We start from the raw sequence: 15,687 nt of genomic DNA on the forward strand, positions 1-15,687 counted from the left end.
GGAGGGGACTTTGACAGAGGATTACTCACAAAGTAGCCTACCCTACATAGTAAAAGTACTTCATTTTATTTCTGGTAGCAGTCAAACTAGAACCGAGTCCAACAGTGTCAGTTTCCTTACGGACTTGTGGTAACAAATATTTGTATCACTCGTCAAATATATCAGGAATAATAATCGCTGTATAGTTTAAATCTCCTAACAACAACCATTTCAGACATAGGCTTATTATATTTACAGCCCTTAATAACATTCGTTTTCTGGGCTCAATGTGTGTCTTGGCCGTTTTCGCTGTGATCGCTAAATTCACCTTGTTTCCCTTTGTTTATAATATTATCACCGTTCCAAGCAAACGAGGGCTTTTGTTTTGAAATCACTTCCGTGAGTTTCGCCCCGCCCCTCGCTCCAAGGACCCATTTAGTAAAAAGCATAAAGCAAAAAGGCCTCTCAGACGCTCTTCTGTTTACGTGTTTAATAAAGAAAAAATAATTGGACGGTAGATACAAGGATTAATAAACTAGACAGCTAACATTAAAACACCAGCACTCATAAAACCCACACTTGGAAATGGCTCCTTCTTGATATAGAGTTACATGTAGAGTTTATTTATAAATAAGTGTTAACCAAACTGAGACATTGACTTAGGAGTTTACGAGGTGTCCCTGAAGGCGCCATCACCAAACCTCTTTTTGCGCATGCGCGCCGTGAGATATGAATAACTCAAGCGTATGTAGAAAGGTGAGTAAGACAATAATATCTGAGCTCCGTGTCTGAAAACAAACAGCGTTTAACAACAGCTTTGAACTTCTATTGGTGCTAACACTTAAAAAGGTCTTTAAATGAGCACAGTATCGCTAATACTTTGTTTAAACAGTTGTTTATTCGTACGCACGTTGTTTTTGTACATTTTGTGTTGACAGACACATGTTGTCATCGATATTTAAAGCTTGTCATGTGTGACGACTTTATTTTCCATCAATGAAATGGGATTTACCGGCAAGAGGGAAGTGCCGTGGGACTGTACGTCGTCTTTAGTTGGACAATCAAACTCCTGAACCTGCTCGGATACTTCAACGCGTTTTTAAAAAAATTATCCATGGAAACTATTGGGAAGTTTGAGTTCAACAGGAAAGACCTGATTGGACATGGGGCTTTTGCAGTTGTGTTCAGAGGCAGACATAAAGAGGTAACTTTAATATGTGAGATCAAAAGTTTGTGTTCATTGATAACTGTAAGGATTCTTGACGTTTTCCTGCTTTTATTTTACTTTTCTAAGAAACGTGACTGGGTAGTTGCTGTGAAATGTATCAACAAGAAAAACTTGGCCAAATCTCAGTCTCTGCTTGGTAAAGAAATCAAAATATTAAAGGTAATACGTTAAATTGTAATGTTGCCACACATATTGTCCGCCTCTGTGTATGTTTTTATCTAAAATGTTTTCCCATCTTCTCCAGGAACTCAAACATGAAAACATTGTCCGACTTCTTGACTATCAGGTAAAAATGGAAATGTTTGTTTTTCTCTTTTCCCCTCTCTCCTCCTCTCACAAGCATCAGCACACACATATGCTCAGTCACCAAACTCAGTGACATCCATGGTTGAAATGTTGCCACAACATTGAACGTCACTTGTTCATGCACTACAGATTTGGCTGTTGGATGTTGTAGTTTTTCATGAGAGTAGTGAACTCAAAGCCCTGAAGTGCAAACTGGTTTTATAACAGATGTATTAGCATTGAAGCCACACAGCACAGGCCATTAGCCATTTGCTAAGAAGTGTGTTTGCGGGCTTTTATCTTCTCACCTTACTGACACCTGCAAGACAGCAGACAGGGATGAGCTGATCTCTCACTATTCCTAACAGATGGCAGGGTGCAGCCAGTTAAACAATGGATTATAAAACACAGAATGCGTGTGTGAGTAGCATCTCACTGCTGACACACACCAGCTTGCAAAGCTAATGACTACACTCACGTCAGGCTGCAGTAGATGGCATTGTCTCTTCATTTACCTGCTCTCTATTATGTAGTGATACACTGCATCCTAATACCCAGGATGCTGTTTATACAAAATTACAAGAGGTAAATAGTTAAGTTTCACTCCACTTTCTAGCTTTAACTTGATATACAAGTCAAAAACTCATAACTGTAACTAATAACACCCTAAACAAATTACAATTTTCCCCAACCCTTATCATCTTGCCGGTCTGTGACTTTTTCCCGGCTGCTAAAATGGGGCGCCAAATAAAGTGAGGTGTGTTTGATGATTCAGGGGGGTTGGAGCTGGACAGGGGCCACAACGGGGTCCCATTTCAGGCCCCTGAGTTCAATGTTGACAGGGGGCCCAGAATTTCTTGAAAAAGTGTGTCAAAAAACTGTCATCTGAGAATAGGAAATGAGTTGTTGTCACTTGTTTAGTAACCTTTTGCACATTGATGGGTTGCTGGTATACTGTTTCCCACAATCCCGAATACAAAAAATCAAAATATATATATATAAAAATATGTATATACATGTTTTTATATATGTATATACATGTTTTATATATATTTGTATTTTTTTTATTCAGGATTGTGGGAAACAATATTTTGATCTCTCTGTCTGTACACACAAACTGAAAGATTGACAATAAAGTTGACTTTGACTATATGTCCTAATTATGCATTTGTGATTTATAAATGTGATTTTATTTTTGTCACTTTTCACACTTTCATTCATATTCTTAACATAGGTTTCCAGTCACTATTTGAAAATGATAACAAGCATTGAATCTTGATTTCTCAACAGGAAATGGGAGGATGTGTGTATCTCGTCATGGAGGTGAGTATTTTTATGAACACTAAGAGTCTGTGGAAAAAGACATTCAAACCACCATCACTAACAAGGAAGCTTTGTCAAAGCTACTTCTAAGAGTTGTCTGTCTCATCTTTTCAGTACTGCAATGGAGGCGACCTGGCAGAGTACCTCCACTGTAAGTTTGCCACATCCTGCTGGGCTTAATTTAGCTCCTACAGTACTGTAAAGTCTTCCGTTTCCCCTGTGGTCAAAGCAAAAAAGGGGACATTCACATCACTTCTTGCTGCTGCATCGGAGGGTCAAACCTTCAGTTTGTTATGTGTAAACTTGTATTAGCAGCTTACTGTCGTACAGGCACGTCAGTTGAAATGCTTTTAAGAGGCTTGAGTAAGCTTGATCAGTGTTTTGAAGAAATAATAGGATTTTAAAGAGGAAACGCAGAACAACCACATCATTCAGGTTTCCAACATGTCAGTGGGAAAATGATCACTAATACTCCCTTTAGTGCTTAGCCCAGATAAAGCTAAACCCCAGGAATTGGCTTGTGATAAGTCTTTCCCTCTAGGTTTTTCCTACAAATTATGTAGAAACCATTACAAAATGAGTGGCAATAACAACTCCTTTTAAGTTTTCAGTTTATGACTATTCTGAGGACCTTATTTTACCACGTTTGAATGTTCAGAATGATAAAAAAACTTTTCTCACTTCACCATGATGCCGAAAATGTCCTCTGCCTCAAGTTTCAAACCCTGCTCCAAAATATGATGATGCAACTGGAGTGCTTGATTTTTCCCAGGGTGAATTTACCTCCTCGATCTAATTCTGTCACATTGCCAGCGTCTCTTATTTTTTAGACTCGCCCCTTCTGTGGGCCTGCCAAGGAGGCCCATCTAGCTATTCGGAGAACAACACTCAGTCAGTGTTGGAAAGGTTCACGCAGCACCCACATGACCTCACCCATCTGCCACTCACTTATCTCCTGTGCTCCGGTGGAAAATCACAGCAGCTAGAAATACTGGATGTGCGGGGAGGGGATGTGGGGGGGGCTAGCGTGTCAGACGGCCCTCATATTCATATCCAAATGAAGCCCTCTCGTAAACAAAATTCTCTTCCAAGAAGTATGACAGCAGGGACGCTGATTAGAGTCATGCATTTTTACACTGTATGGTGTTACTGTGGTTATTATTCTCTTAATGATTGATGATTTTTGGAATTCCCCATTCCAATGAATCCCCTAAAACATCACTTCACTTTTTGTGCTCAAAAAGGCTCCTTAATAATGACTCAGAAGTTATAAAAAAGTACTTAATGTCCTTTTGATTGACTCTTCAATTCATCTACTAGTTTATTTTATTTGGACTCTTAATTTGCTACAACAATTTTTTACCAAGTTTACTGGTCTGTCTTTATGCTTCTCTTTAGATTTTAGAAAATAAAATGCAAAATAGCTATTTATATGTTTCATTAGTCAAATTATCAATTAATATACTCAAGAGGCAACTATCATTCTTCATTTATCAAGTAAACCCAGAATTCAGCTTAGTTTGACCTGTTCCTTAGTTTGTATTACATTGGGATCTGCTCAAGCTTATATATATATTTTTATATAAAAGAGTTCAACCTAGAATTAAATTATAAAATATCAAAATAATAGTTCATAGCTTGGAATTCATGTCGCTTCACGCATTCACGTGTATCTACATACCATGCATTATGGTGAACCTTTCATTCACTGCCTTGCTAACTTCCTCTTGAATCCTTTCATGTATCTCATCCCTCAGCCAAGGGCACGTTAAGTGAGGACACCATCCGAGTATTCCTGCATCAGATCGGTCAAGCCATGAAGGTCCTGCAGAGCAAAGGCATTCTCCACAGAGACCTGAAACCCCAAAACATCCTACTCTGCCACCCCGAGGGGCGCAGGTCCAGCCCCAACAACACCTGCCTCAAGATAGGTAAGGACCTAATACTGCAGAGTATGAGAGGAAGGAAACGAACAGTTTGTCTGTGAAAATGCAATGGTTCATGGAGTGAGTTGATTGCTCACTACTCACAAACACTCTACTAGGAATGTGCAAAAATAATAATACAAAATCTGATATTAGACTAGATATTGTCTTAGATTTTTGAATATATAATAGGTAATATGGCAAAAGTATTGTCTTTCAGTGGTTTTAAAATGCTGCATTACAGTAACTGATGTCATTTTCTAAACTCACATGTGTGGTGTAGCTGTTTTGTAATTTTGCTTTACCCACTTAGTTATTATATCAACACTTCTGAAAAATCGTATTGTGTAAACCTTTTCTAAATGCAGCTATAATCAACCCTACAACCATGTTGCAATATCATTGGAGGTACAGTATATGTCTAACAATATCCTGATATTTGATTTTCTCCATTCCTACCCTCGACTGTTTGTCCCTCACCTGACGTTTCCCACGCTCCAGCTGACTTTGGGTTTGCACGTCACCTCCAGACAAACACTATGGCAGCCACGCTGTGTGGCTCTCCCATGTACATGGTGAGTATTAATCTCAGGTTTAATCTAACATCAAAGTGTAATGTCACCATGACTCTAAACTGGTGTCTGTGGTTGTCTGCACGCAGGCTCCTGAGGTCATCATGTCCCAGAACTATGATGCCAAGGCTGATCTGTGGAGCATAGGTACTATTGTGTACCAGTGTCTGACCGGGAAGGCACCTTTTCACGTGAGAGGCACACAAAAATAAAAACATACAAAACTGAAACATCATTCTTTTTAGGTGTGAAGGCAAGGCAAGTTTTTAATATATCACATTTCAACAACAAGGCAGGTAAATGTACAATTAAGAACAGTAATTAAAAGCTTAGATAATACAAAATAAAAAGATGCAAAACTAAAATAAACCCAGCTATAAAATACAAGTTACAGTGCAGTTTATGAAATTACAAATATTGGATGTAATACAATCAAGAAAAGTCTTCGGCCTTGATTTGAATGAACTTAGAGTCACAGTGGACCTGCAGTTTTGTAGATTTGGTTCCACAGATATAGAGGGTAAAATGTAAGAAAATGGAGTCAGCATCGGCCAACAAATGCTTGCTAAGGACCCTTACATGGGTTAGTTTTGCTTTACTTCCTGGAAAGGGCGTTCTCATTATTGTGAGCACAAAAGAGAACATGATGCATCCCTTTCATAACATCTCAACTCATGATTATGAGCACAACCATTAAAAAGCACCTGCCTCCCTGCAAGGTGACACTCACCCTGGTCTTCAGGGTTGTTAGTTGGAAACTTCTGCAACCTCTTGACCACTTGTTAGGAAAGCACCTTATTTACAGATGGAGGACAAGTGGAAATGGCTGCAGGCCATTTTTCAAACCCAGAATAAATAATGTTTCACAACCCTTGGTATTACTTTCTACTGTTCACGTGGCTGTCAGATGACACAACTGAACTGTGCAGATTGCCTAAGTCGTGACTTATGTATAAACAGATGCTAATGTTTTCTTTCTTTGGTCCCTTCTTTGACTGAAGTCCATTTCATCCCCATATATGACCTCTTTTTACCTTTTTGAGGTTATTTATGATGCCATTTCCTTGAATTAATTTCCCTTTAATGAGAGGGAAGATTGCCTTCTATTTCTGCCAGGCAGGTCCCTGAGTTGAGATAAGTGCAGGGGTTGGTGTGAGGACAGCTGCTGCTGCTCATGAGGATGATGTTTATGCTTGGCATCACCAAGCATTCCACCTATTATTAACACCTACATATTATTTATGTTTGGATGATATGCTCTGTGGCATACAGAGTAGCAATGCAGTCAAATAAATAGTCTGACTTTCAACTATAATTCATTTGAACGCATGTTTAAAGATGCAGGTGTCATTTGTTTATGTGTTTGTGTACAGGCCAGCACACCGCAGGAGCTCCGTCAGTTTTATGAAAGCAACAGCACCCTCTTACCCAGGTCAGTGGACAACGACAACAACAATATCTATATCTGTGCACACAATACGCAGAGGAGATGACAGGGATTACGGGGGGGATCTGTCTTCTCTGCATTTAGTTTTCTGATGTGTGAATGATGTCCGTTGTGCCGACAGACAGTTTACAAACCATGTAGCTTCACACACATGAACACAGAAATACATATTGGGTAGTTAGCACTTAATAAATCCCATACCCCCATTAAAAATAATCCTCTTGTGTAAGTAACTGACACCTAACAGGGCTAATCATCAAGAACTTGCCTATGAAATACTTCTCTATATGGGGTGTTTTACATGTAAAAGTGTGAGACTATGCTTTGAAATCAGTTACCAAATGCCTATTGGCTGGCTATTTAAAGTCATATCAACCCACATGCTCAGAACTTGGATCTGGAAAGCGTTCAAAGGTCTTTGCATGTTGTACTTTGCCAGGCAGCGTAATGGCTGGTGGCCACGCTTATCTTTCGCTGTGATAAAGCCACATGTTGAGATGCAGGGGGGAGACATAGTTGGTTGTTTTCTTGTCATTCTATATTCAAGGTTCAAGGTTCTTTATTGTCAAACTAACATAGCTACAGAGTGATTATGTCGTTGGAAATCTTAGGTCACAGGCTATATATAGCATGTGCTGAGCTGCCAGCTAGTGACCTGCACGCTTATCATTTTCCACTTGACCCACACAGCTCCACGCACATGTAAACACACACACACACACACATACTTGGAGGGGAGTGTTATGATGCCCTAGGGTTTTGAATTGAAGCGGCAAATAAGATTAAATATTCACACATTTTAAAGCTCACTCTGATCTTACCAAACCCAAGTGACCTAAATAGTATTTATTTTAAGACTACATCAGTTATGCAAACACATTGAACACACTGAACTATATATAAAATCACTTAAAATAATAGCAGCGTAAGTAGTTTACAGTGTATAAAGCTGTATGCAGAAATTAACCACCCTCAATCATTTTTATCTTTTTTCATAGCATCCCAAAAGAGACTTCTAGTAACTTAAGACATCTACTTTTGGGGCTTCTGCAGAGGAGCAACCAAAAACGAATCAGCTTTGGTAAGCTTCTTTCCTTTTTAACATTTAGAACCTGTTTTCAGCATTCTATTTTAAAAAGCCTCTCTTACATTTTGATCTTTTTTTATTTGCAGATGAGTTTTTTCACCATCCTTTCTTGGAGATCAGGTCATCCACAAAGAAATGTATGGACTCTATGTAACTCGTTTCTGTACAGTTTAAAAGCAATACATATGTTGTTCTAGCTGGTGTACTAACGATATCACTTTTATGGTTTTCTTTCACAGGTTCTCCAGCTGCTCCCGTGCTTCCATTTCCCGGCTCAGGCTCGGCCAGTTCCTCTGACAGCTCCTCCACATCCCATCCGGCCTCCCCTCAAGTACCTACATCTATCTGTTGTGGATTTATTCTTTTTTATGTGTATATATAAGGTCATCATTTGTTTGTTTACAGGTATACACAGTTATGTAACAGTTCTTCATATTTGAAATTCTGTTTATTTGGTGCATACTGGTTCATACTTAAACACAGTAAGATAAATTTAAATGTAAATAAAAAGCAAATATTGAAAAAAAAGAATATTATCAAAACTACAATAAATTAAAAATAAATGCTTACACAAAACATAAATATGCAAATAAGAAAATACAATAGAAATATAGCAAATAAGGAATAGTACATCTGTATTGAAAGTCAAAGAGCTATTCAGTTTCAATGTGGTAGTAATGTACAGACATTTGCAAAATTGTCAGATAATTATTTTATGTTTTCCTAGCATTCCGAAGGAGAAATGCACCGTCTTCAGCCCAAATTGCGCTATTCACCTTCACAGGACACCCCCGGCTTCCTGAAAGAAATAGCCAATCACGACACTAAGAACACGTCATGTTACACAGAGGACTATGTCATGGTGCCTGCCCAGTATCCAAGTAAGTGGCTGAACCTCACTCTGCAGAAATCAGATTATTTTGTTTTGTGTGTGACTTCTCCTATTTTGCTGCTTTGAAGGTGATTGCATATGTGAGTTGGAAGTTGGGTCACCCATTGAGAGTTGCCTGATATACAGTGGGTGAGTATATGTACAAAAACACAGTAACAGTAATAAAACGTCCTACGATTCATTGGCTGTAGAAAAAACGCAAAATTGATTTGTTGAGAAATGTTTTTCAAAATCTTTTGTTATTCAACAATATCATGTGCAGACCAAACTAACATATTTATTTCTTTAGGAGTTTTCCACTTGCTGAGCGAAATGCAGGAAAGACACCTCCCCCCTCTCCCCTGCTGCACTCTCCCTCCAAGCCCACTGGGTAAGATAAAGCCAGGCTGGTTCAGATTTTGTGAAAGATAAAAAAGTGTTCTGAGATACTGTACATATCTTAGATTACATTTGAGCTCAAACCAAGTAACCATCTCCTGACCTGAAAAGTGAAGTCAATGCGAAAGTGTCCTAGATATCATTATGAAGAAAAAAATCAATCATATTATAAGTATAAGTATGATAAATTGGTTGCAAAATGTGGTAGTATGGAAGTCTATGAAAAAATGACCCCACATTTAACTTGTTTAATAAATTACCAAATTAGAAAAAGATAGACAATAAAGCAGGCTTCATTCTGAGAAGTAAAACTTCTTGAAAGTGTTTTAATTGCATCCAAGTAAATTAAGACGTCTTGTAACTTCTGGTTGTAAAAAAAAACCAGTAATGGCTCCTTAAATTAATTGTAGGTTCAACATTATAATTTATTACGTAATTTATTTATTTATTTATATGTGAATTCACATTCCTGTGTCTATTTAATTGACTCACTCTTGTATTAATGCAGCAAGCCTGTTGATATGATTGGCCGTACGTGCACACCCTCAGTGCCCATTCCTGTCCCATCACAAATCCACAACTACCACCGTATGGAGCAGAACCTGCAACCTGTTGGCCTGCATGGCTCCACCAGGCACGTATAGTCACTCTGTTTTCTCAACTCTGCTCCCATCCCACTTCAGTTCCTCTCTGTTCTCTTCTGCATTTTTGTAACGTTGTCTCGTGTCATGCAGGGCCACACTCTGCTGTGCCGACAGCGACTCCCCACAGTCCGGAGGCTGCAGAGCTCCAAGTCCAAGATTTACCTTCAACACCCCACGGCTGGCAACTAGAGGAGCCTTTACACAGCAGTCCTCCCCGCTAGGTATGTGTCTCGATCAGCTTTTTTTCACCTATTTAGGTAATCAACTCTCTACATCACACTTAACTCACTACATGGGGATTCATCAGTGCAATGCAATGTCACTTGTATTGGCCACTAGGATAATTAAGGTGTGAGCAAAAACCACCATATTAAATATGTCAGTTTGATAATATCCCAAAGATTTTATGTTGACATAATTGCATTTGTTTTTTAAATCACTTAGCTGGAATATGCACAATTCTTGCCATACTTCTGGTTCAATGGTTTAATCTTTGTAACACTTTGTACTCCAGCTGGAATTTCGCCAAAAACCTTGGAGCAGACTCTCCCACTCAGCACAAACACTGGACTGCAGGACCCCCCCAGTCCCAAGGTCAGCCTCATGTGAACTAGTACATTACCAGTACATTCATGAACATTTGTGTCACAATGCTCGCAGAATATTAATTAGTGCAATTTTGTTTCACCTTTTTCAAAATGGTAAAAGTGCCTCATTTTATACAAGTGCACAGACTAACAGCAGCTCAGGCAGAACAATCAAATCAAATTATAATGAAATCCAACACCACCTCATTGTAAAGTACACATGCTAGAATAACAATTTGTATGTATTCATTTATTTTAACAGTGCACATTAATCATGCCAAGAGGCTATTTTTCATCTGTAGTCCCTGGACATATTTTGTAAGTCATCCTAAAGACACATTTCAGATAAGCTTGAAAGACAATTGGTTTCTTTTCAAATACAGGTCAAATCAAGACTGCCAAGCCGCAGGATGACAGTCCATGACCTGCAAACCCCTGACTCGTCTCCTGTTCTCCAGACCAACCTCAGCAGGAAATCAGCCAATAAAGGCGGCCTTTTTAAAAGTTCAGAACGGTATAATATGATTACATTATTATTATTTAACTATCTTTATATATGATAATATAACCTACAAAGTCATATTACAGTGGAATGAATCGGCACTTGTTGTCACTTCTAATTGAGACTGCCATTCAAATGAATCCTGGCACCTGGCACCTAGAGATGTCACACAGTATAAAATATATGCCACCTGATACATTATTAAACGCTGTCCATGGTGTGTGTGGATGTATGTCCAGATCACTAAGCACAGCCCGGCTATCTGACATGCTATTGAAGGCCGCCTTTGGAGCTCACCTTTTTGAAGAGGGAAGCACGGAGAGCCTGAACGCTGAGAAAAGCATGGACGTTACAGGTAACATTTAAACAAATGCTTCTCGATTTATTTCTACTGATACTGTTTGTCTGTCGTCACCAGTATTTAAGATAAGATAAGATCATCCTTTGTTAGTCCCACAGCAGGGAATGTGTTACTGTTAAAGCAGCAAAGGGGACAGTGCAACAAGATACATAAGTAAAGAAAGGCAAATAATAAGTAAACGGTAAGACTAACAAAAAAAATAGAAGACAGACTGCATGGTTGAAATTCACATGTTTGCACCTGTCATATTAAATATTGATACTGCACATAATGATCGTTTTGCATAAGAGTTTATATTACACCAAATATTATTTTTAAGACGATGTATTTAGTTTGAAATTCAATTTTATACCAGAATAAAGTGAAATCACCCTTTATATGTATGTAAAGAAAACACTTTATATAATAATTCAATTAATACCTACGCCGAAAAGATATGTGAAATATAATATAGTTAAATTATTTTGGTGGTAAGTTGATGTTACATGCAAAGCATATATTTTGAGGGAACTACTGCTATGCATTTGGCCATGTCATTTACTCAGCTGCAGTTTAGGGATATCTTTGCCTTTAGCTTAAACCTGTATTTGCTCCCACAGCTCCACCTTCTGGTTGTCAGAGAGACTTTCCGGGCTCAGACAGCCCCCCTCCTGTGGTCTTCCCGATGGGTTCTCCCTCCAGAGGAGGCACTCCTCCTGATAGCACACTGTCAAGGATGTTCTCAGGTAGGTGTGAGAAATATTGACTGTTGAGTGCATTCATTTTAAACCGTTTTTTAAGTTTGTATTGTAGTAGGTGTGTGAGATGTCCCTGGGATATATTTCTGCTGTTCAGAGTTCAGTAGTTTTTGTCTTTGTCTTAAATGCAGGCTCCCCCAGCTACATTAACTCAGCCATGCTACTGAACAGTCGCCTTCTGCAGGGAGGAAGTCGTAGAAACAGTGAGACTGAAGCCATGGATGCTAGTATGGTCTTTCACCCTCCAGAGCTCCCTGAAGACACACTGATGGAGGTACAGAATAATACTACGATGATACTGTGGGGGGAAACCTCCAGCTTGTTTTTAAGTTACATACATAATGTATTTTTGGTAGATCAATCAACCAAGCCAACATTTTATCTATATAGCGCCTTTTGAGCAAATCAAATCCACTCCCAAGTGCTTTTCAAGAGATTGACATAAGATGAGCCTAATATTAAAGGTGATTTTCCCAGCCGACTCATACAGATGCTCTGAGCGACCTGCGTTTCACCTTGGCGTTTGTCGTCTGTGTCATGGAATTGGCTTCTTCTAAAGACTCGGGGGTGGATGCCACCAGCAACCCTGATGTTTCCTTTCTAGAGCAGAGCTTGGTGACAGATCAGATCAGCCTGCTGAGTAAAGAATGGAGGTGAGAGGCATGATATATTTGTATCAATATGTACAAACGCTACTTTCCCTAAGAACTTGGAAATGACTGCTGTTTGGTTTGTGCATATTCCAGCTACGCGGAGCAGTTGGTGTTGTACATGAAGGCTGAGGAGTTTCTGTCATCGGCACTGCACACCGCTAAAGAGACGATCAAACAAGGCAAACTTGTTCCCTCTGCTACAGTCAAACTAGGTGAGATCAACCGAAAGTGAAGACCGGTCCACTACCAGTTATTAACTAATAAGCTGTTTACCTCACTTTTTGGAGGTAACCAGGATCGTCTTTGATTTGTAAGACAACATCACACTTCACTTGAACATTGATTTCCTAAGAAAAAAAATACAACAAATAAATACATAGATATACATTTATGAAATTGTGGAAAAGTGGAATTACTATTCAAGTGTACACTTTAAAGGCAGCTACAAATTGGTCACAACTCAAACAATGATCTAAATACTAGTATATGATTTATATAGTATATTAACATGGTATAGAATTCAATAGATGGCCCCATTGTCATCTAAACCTTTACCCGATCCAGCTATTTGATTCAGTATCGATGCAATAACTATCAGTACATAATCATTTGTTATAATAATAATAATAATAAGAGGTCTTTGTATACTGTATTTCCTTTGTGCAGTGATAAAGAAGTTGAATGAATTGTACAAGCGCTGTGTTACATACTGTCGCAACCTCAACCATCGCCTTCAGACCTTCTTGCTGGACAAGCAGAAGCTAATGGACCGCTTCAATGGTCTCACAGCAGAGAAACTCATCTACAGCCACACTGTGCACATGGTGAGCTCACCTCGCAGCAGGGGATGTTGATATTCACTTCAAATCTAATTCTAAATGCATATGTCCAGCATGCATCTCTATCTTAGACGTAATGCATGTGTTCCTGCTGCATTCAGGTACAGAGTGCTGCTCTAGACGAGATGTTCCAGTATGGCACAGCATCAGTCCAGCGCTACCAAAGAGCCCTTTTGCTGATGGAGGGTCTGTCCCGGATCATCACAGAGCAGAAGGACATTGACAGCATAGATAAATGTATGTGGCAGAACTTTGACACACAAATAACAATATGGTCGTTTAAATGCTAAACTTAGGCATTATAAATGAACCGTACCGTATAGTACCCAATAATCGGTACTGTCGGTGTTGTTGGACCGATGAGTCTCATTATTTGTGCCACATGGTGTTGGATGCAATCAAGTATAAGACTATTGGATAACATTGTTCACGCTCTTAATACATTTATATTGAGATGTATTTATATTAAGACTGCTGAATATTACGTAAAATATAGCCAACAGCAATTAGTTTGTTATAAGAACCGTTCAGCTTCTGAGAGATCTCACTCCAGACAGTTTTGTAGCAGCACTTTCACAAGAAATGTGGACATTTTATATTAACAGCATTAAGCGTTTTGTTAGATATGTTGAACTGTTTCTTCTGGGAAATTATAATTTTTTTTAAATAAAGTTGGATATTCCATAATTCATTTTAAGTTCTTTTTTAGTTGACCTGTCACCTGGAGCACTTTTATTTTCAAATGTGTTTGATTCAGGGTGAGAGAAGGTCCTGTATCTTGGTGGAGTTATTCTAATAGTCAATGTTTTATTATGATAATACAAATGAGTTTTACTTTTCTATGAAAGAAGCAAACAAAAAAATATTTGTGTATGCTGATGAAAAATGCATAGAAATAAAAATGGCAACCTGCGAAAAAATAAAGAGTAAAAGAATCTTGAGAATCAGAATCGTTCCTAAAAACTGCATCTCTAGCTGGACTTCTACTAAATACAATAGGTGTCATTTTAAATCCTATGTGTTTTAATCTCTCTTTTCTCAGGTAAGCAGTGTATTGAGAGACGCCTTACTGCACTACAGACCTAACAGTAGCCGCAAGTTCTACAACTGAAGCCACACAAACTGCATTATCTTGACTCATCCATCGCCCTAGATGGATCTATGAATGTCAATACACTCAAGCACTTTTGACCTGTCTTAAGGGAAATGACCACTGGAGCATCTGCTCTCATCCCACCAGCCACTCTGTAACCTTTACATAAATGCTCAGAAAAGACTGCAGGTCCTGTTTTGTACAGGTTCACGGTGACAGATTGTGGCATGATTGTTTGAATACTTCAATCAGGGAAATTGTTTTCAGTATAGTGTTGTTTTGTTACAGAATGTACAAGTTAGTGTGTTGTTTTGCACATAGAATCAGATTATATATTAACTGATTTTGAATGTGTGTTTTACTTGAAACAAGAAACAAATAAGGTGTTTTCTGTATTTGTAGCACTGGTTTTATATGTACTGTAAAGGTTCACTAGTCACCAGAATTAAGAATGTTTTGGATGAGATGACCAAATGTGTTGCGGTTATAGTAAAACTGTGCCTGCTTATTCACATTTTGCGTCACAAGAGAGTAGTAGATGACGCATTATAATTGTCTTCATTGTAATCTAGACTTACAGTCTACGGTCATATTAACTTACATCTTAGACTGCAATAAGTATATTTTGACATTTTAATGTGATTTTAGTTTTACAACCACTGATCCAACAATGCCTTGTGGTGATGTAGTTAACTGCATGCTACATTGATTTTGTTTATCAGATAAGTGTTTGTATCTGTGCACATTAGATTTTGTAAAAGATGGTATATTTGAATGATTGTGTGTTTTATTTTTGCCTGATAGTAATCCTACACTAGTTTCTCACAAATGAATGTACACATATAAAAATTGTAGTGTTCAAAGGTAAGTTTGTAAGAATGTACCAAATTGTCTCTTTTACTTGTATTTTATGACTGCCAGTGACATTTGCCAAAATAATTGTTAAACACTGTGTGATGAAAATAAATAATATTTATTGTAAAACGATAGAGCTCTTCAAATCTGATTTATTCTCCATCCTAAATCAAATATCTCGAAGCACAACTTGAACATTACAATTAGAGCTGGATTCAGTTAAATACAAATCAGGCCTTTTTACAGAAAAACAATGCTGTGTTTTATTTCTTCGGTACACCACTTCCTGGACACAGAACG

At 38.3% G+C, this 15,687-nt stretch overlaps 1 protein-coding gene across 2 annotated transcripts; it reads left to right on the plus strand.

Moving 5' to 3' along the window:
* The first annotated feature begins 735 nt into the window (after positions 1–735).
* Positions 736–15,521, plus strand: ulk1a (unc-51 like autophagy activating kinase 1a). Of its 2 annotated transcripts, none has more exons than XM_034212722.1 (27): positions 736–1,183; positions 1,274–1,366; positions 1,452–1,493; positions 2,783–2,815; positions 2,930–2,966; positions 4,573–4,746; positions 5,242–5,315; positions 5,402–5,503; positions 6,686–6,744; positions 7,758–7,840; positions 7,933–7,983; positions 8,086–8,177; positions 8,574–8,727; positions 8,807–8,867; positions 9,028–9,108; positions 9,625–9,750; positions 9,851–9,981; positions 10,275–10,354; positions 10,731–10,861; positions 11,089–11,204; positions 11,810–11,935; positions 12,079–12,221; positions 12,425–12,600; positions 12,694–12,812; positions 13,267–13,424; positions 13,541–13,676; positions 14,482–15,521. In XM_034212722.1, the coding sequence occupies exons 1-27, from the start codon at positions 1,094–1,096 to the stop codon at positions 14,523–14,525; spliced, it is 2,712 nt and encodes a 903-aa protein (XP_034068613.1). In that variant the 5' UTR covers positions 736–1,093; the 3' UTR covers positions 14,526–15,521. The 2 variants fall into 2 exon arrangements, with proteins under 2 accessions (XP_034068613.1, XP_034068614.1); XM_034212723.1 differs by having other exon boundaries at positions 8,631–8,727.
* Positions 15,522–15,687: the final 166 nt, after the last annotated feature.

This window comes from Gymnodraco acuticeps, unplaced genomic scaffold (genome assembly GCF_902827175.1).
Source record: "Gymnodraco acuticeps unplaced genomic scaffold, fGymAcu1.1, whole genome shotgun sequence".
NCBI classification, from domain to species: Eukaryota; Metazoa; Chordata; class Actinopteri; order Perciformes; family Bathydraconidae; genus Gymnodraco; species Gymnodraco acuticeps.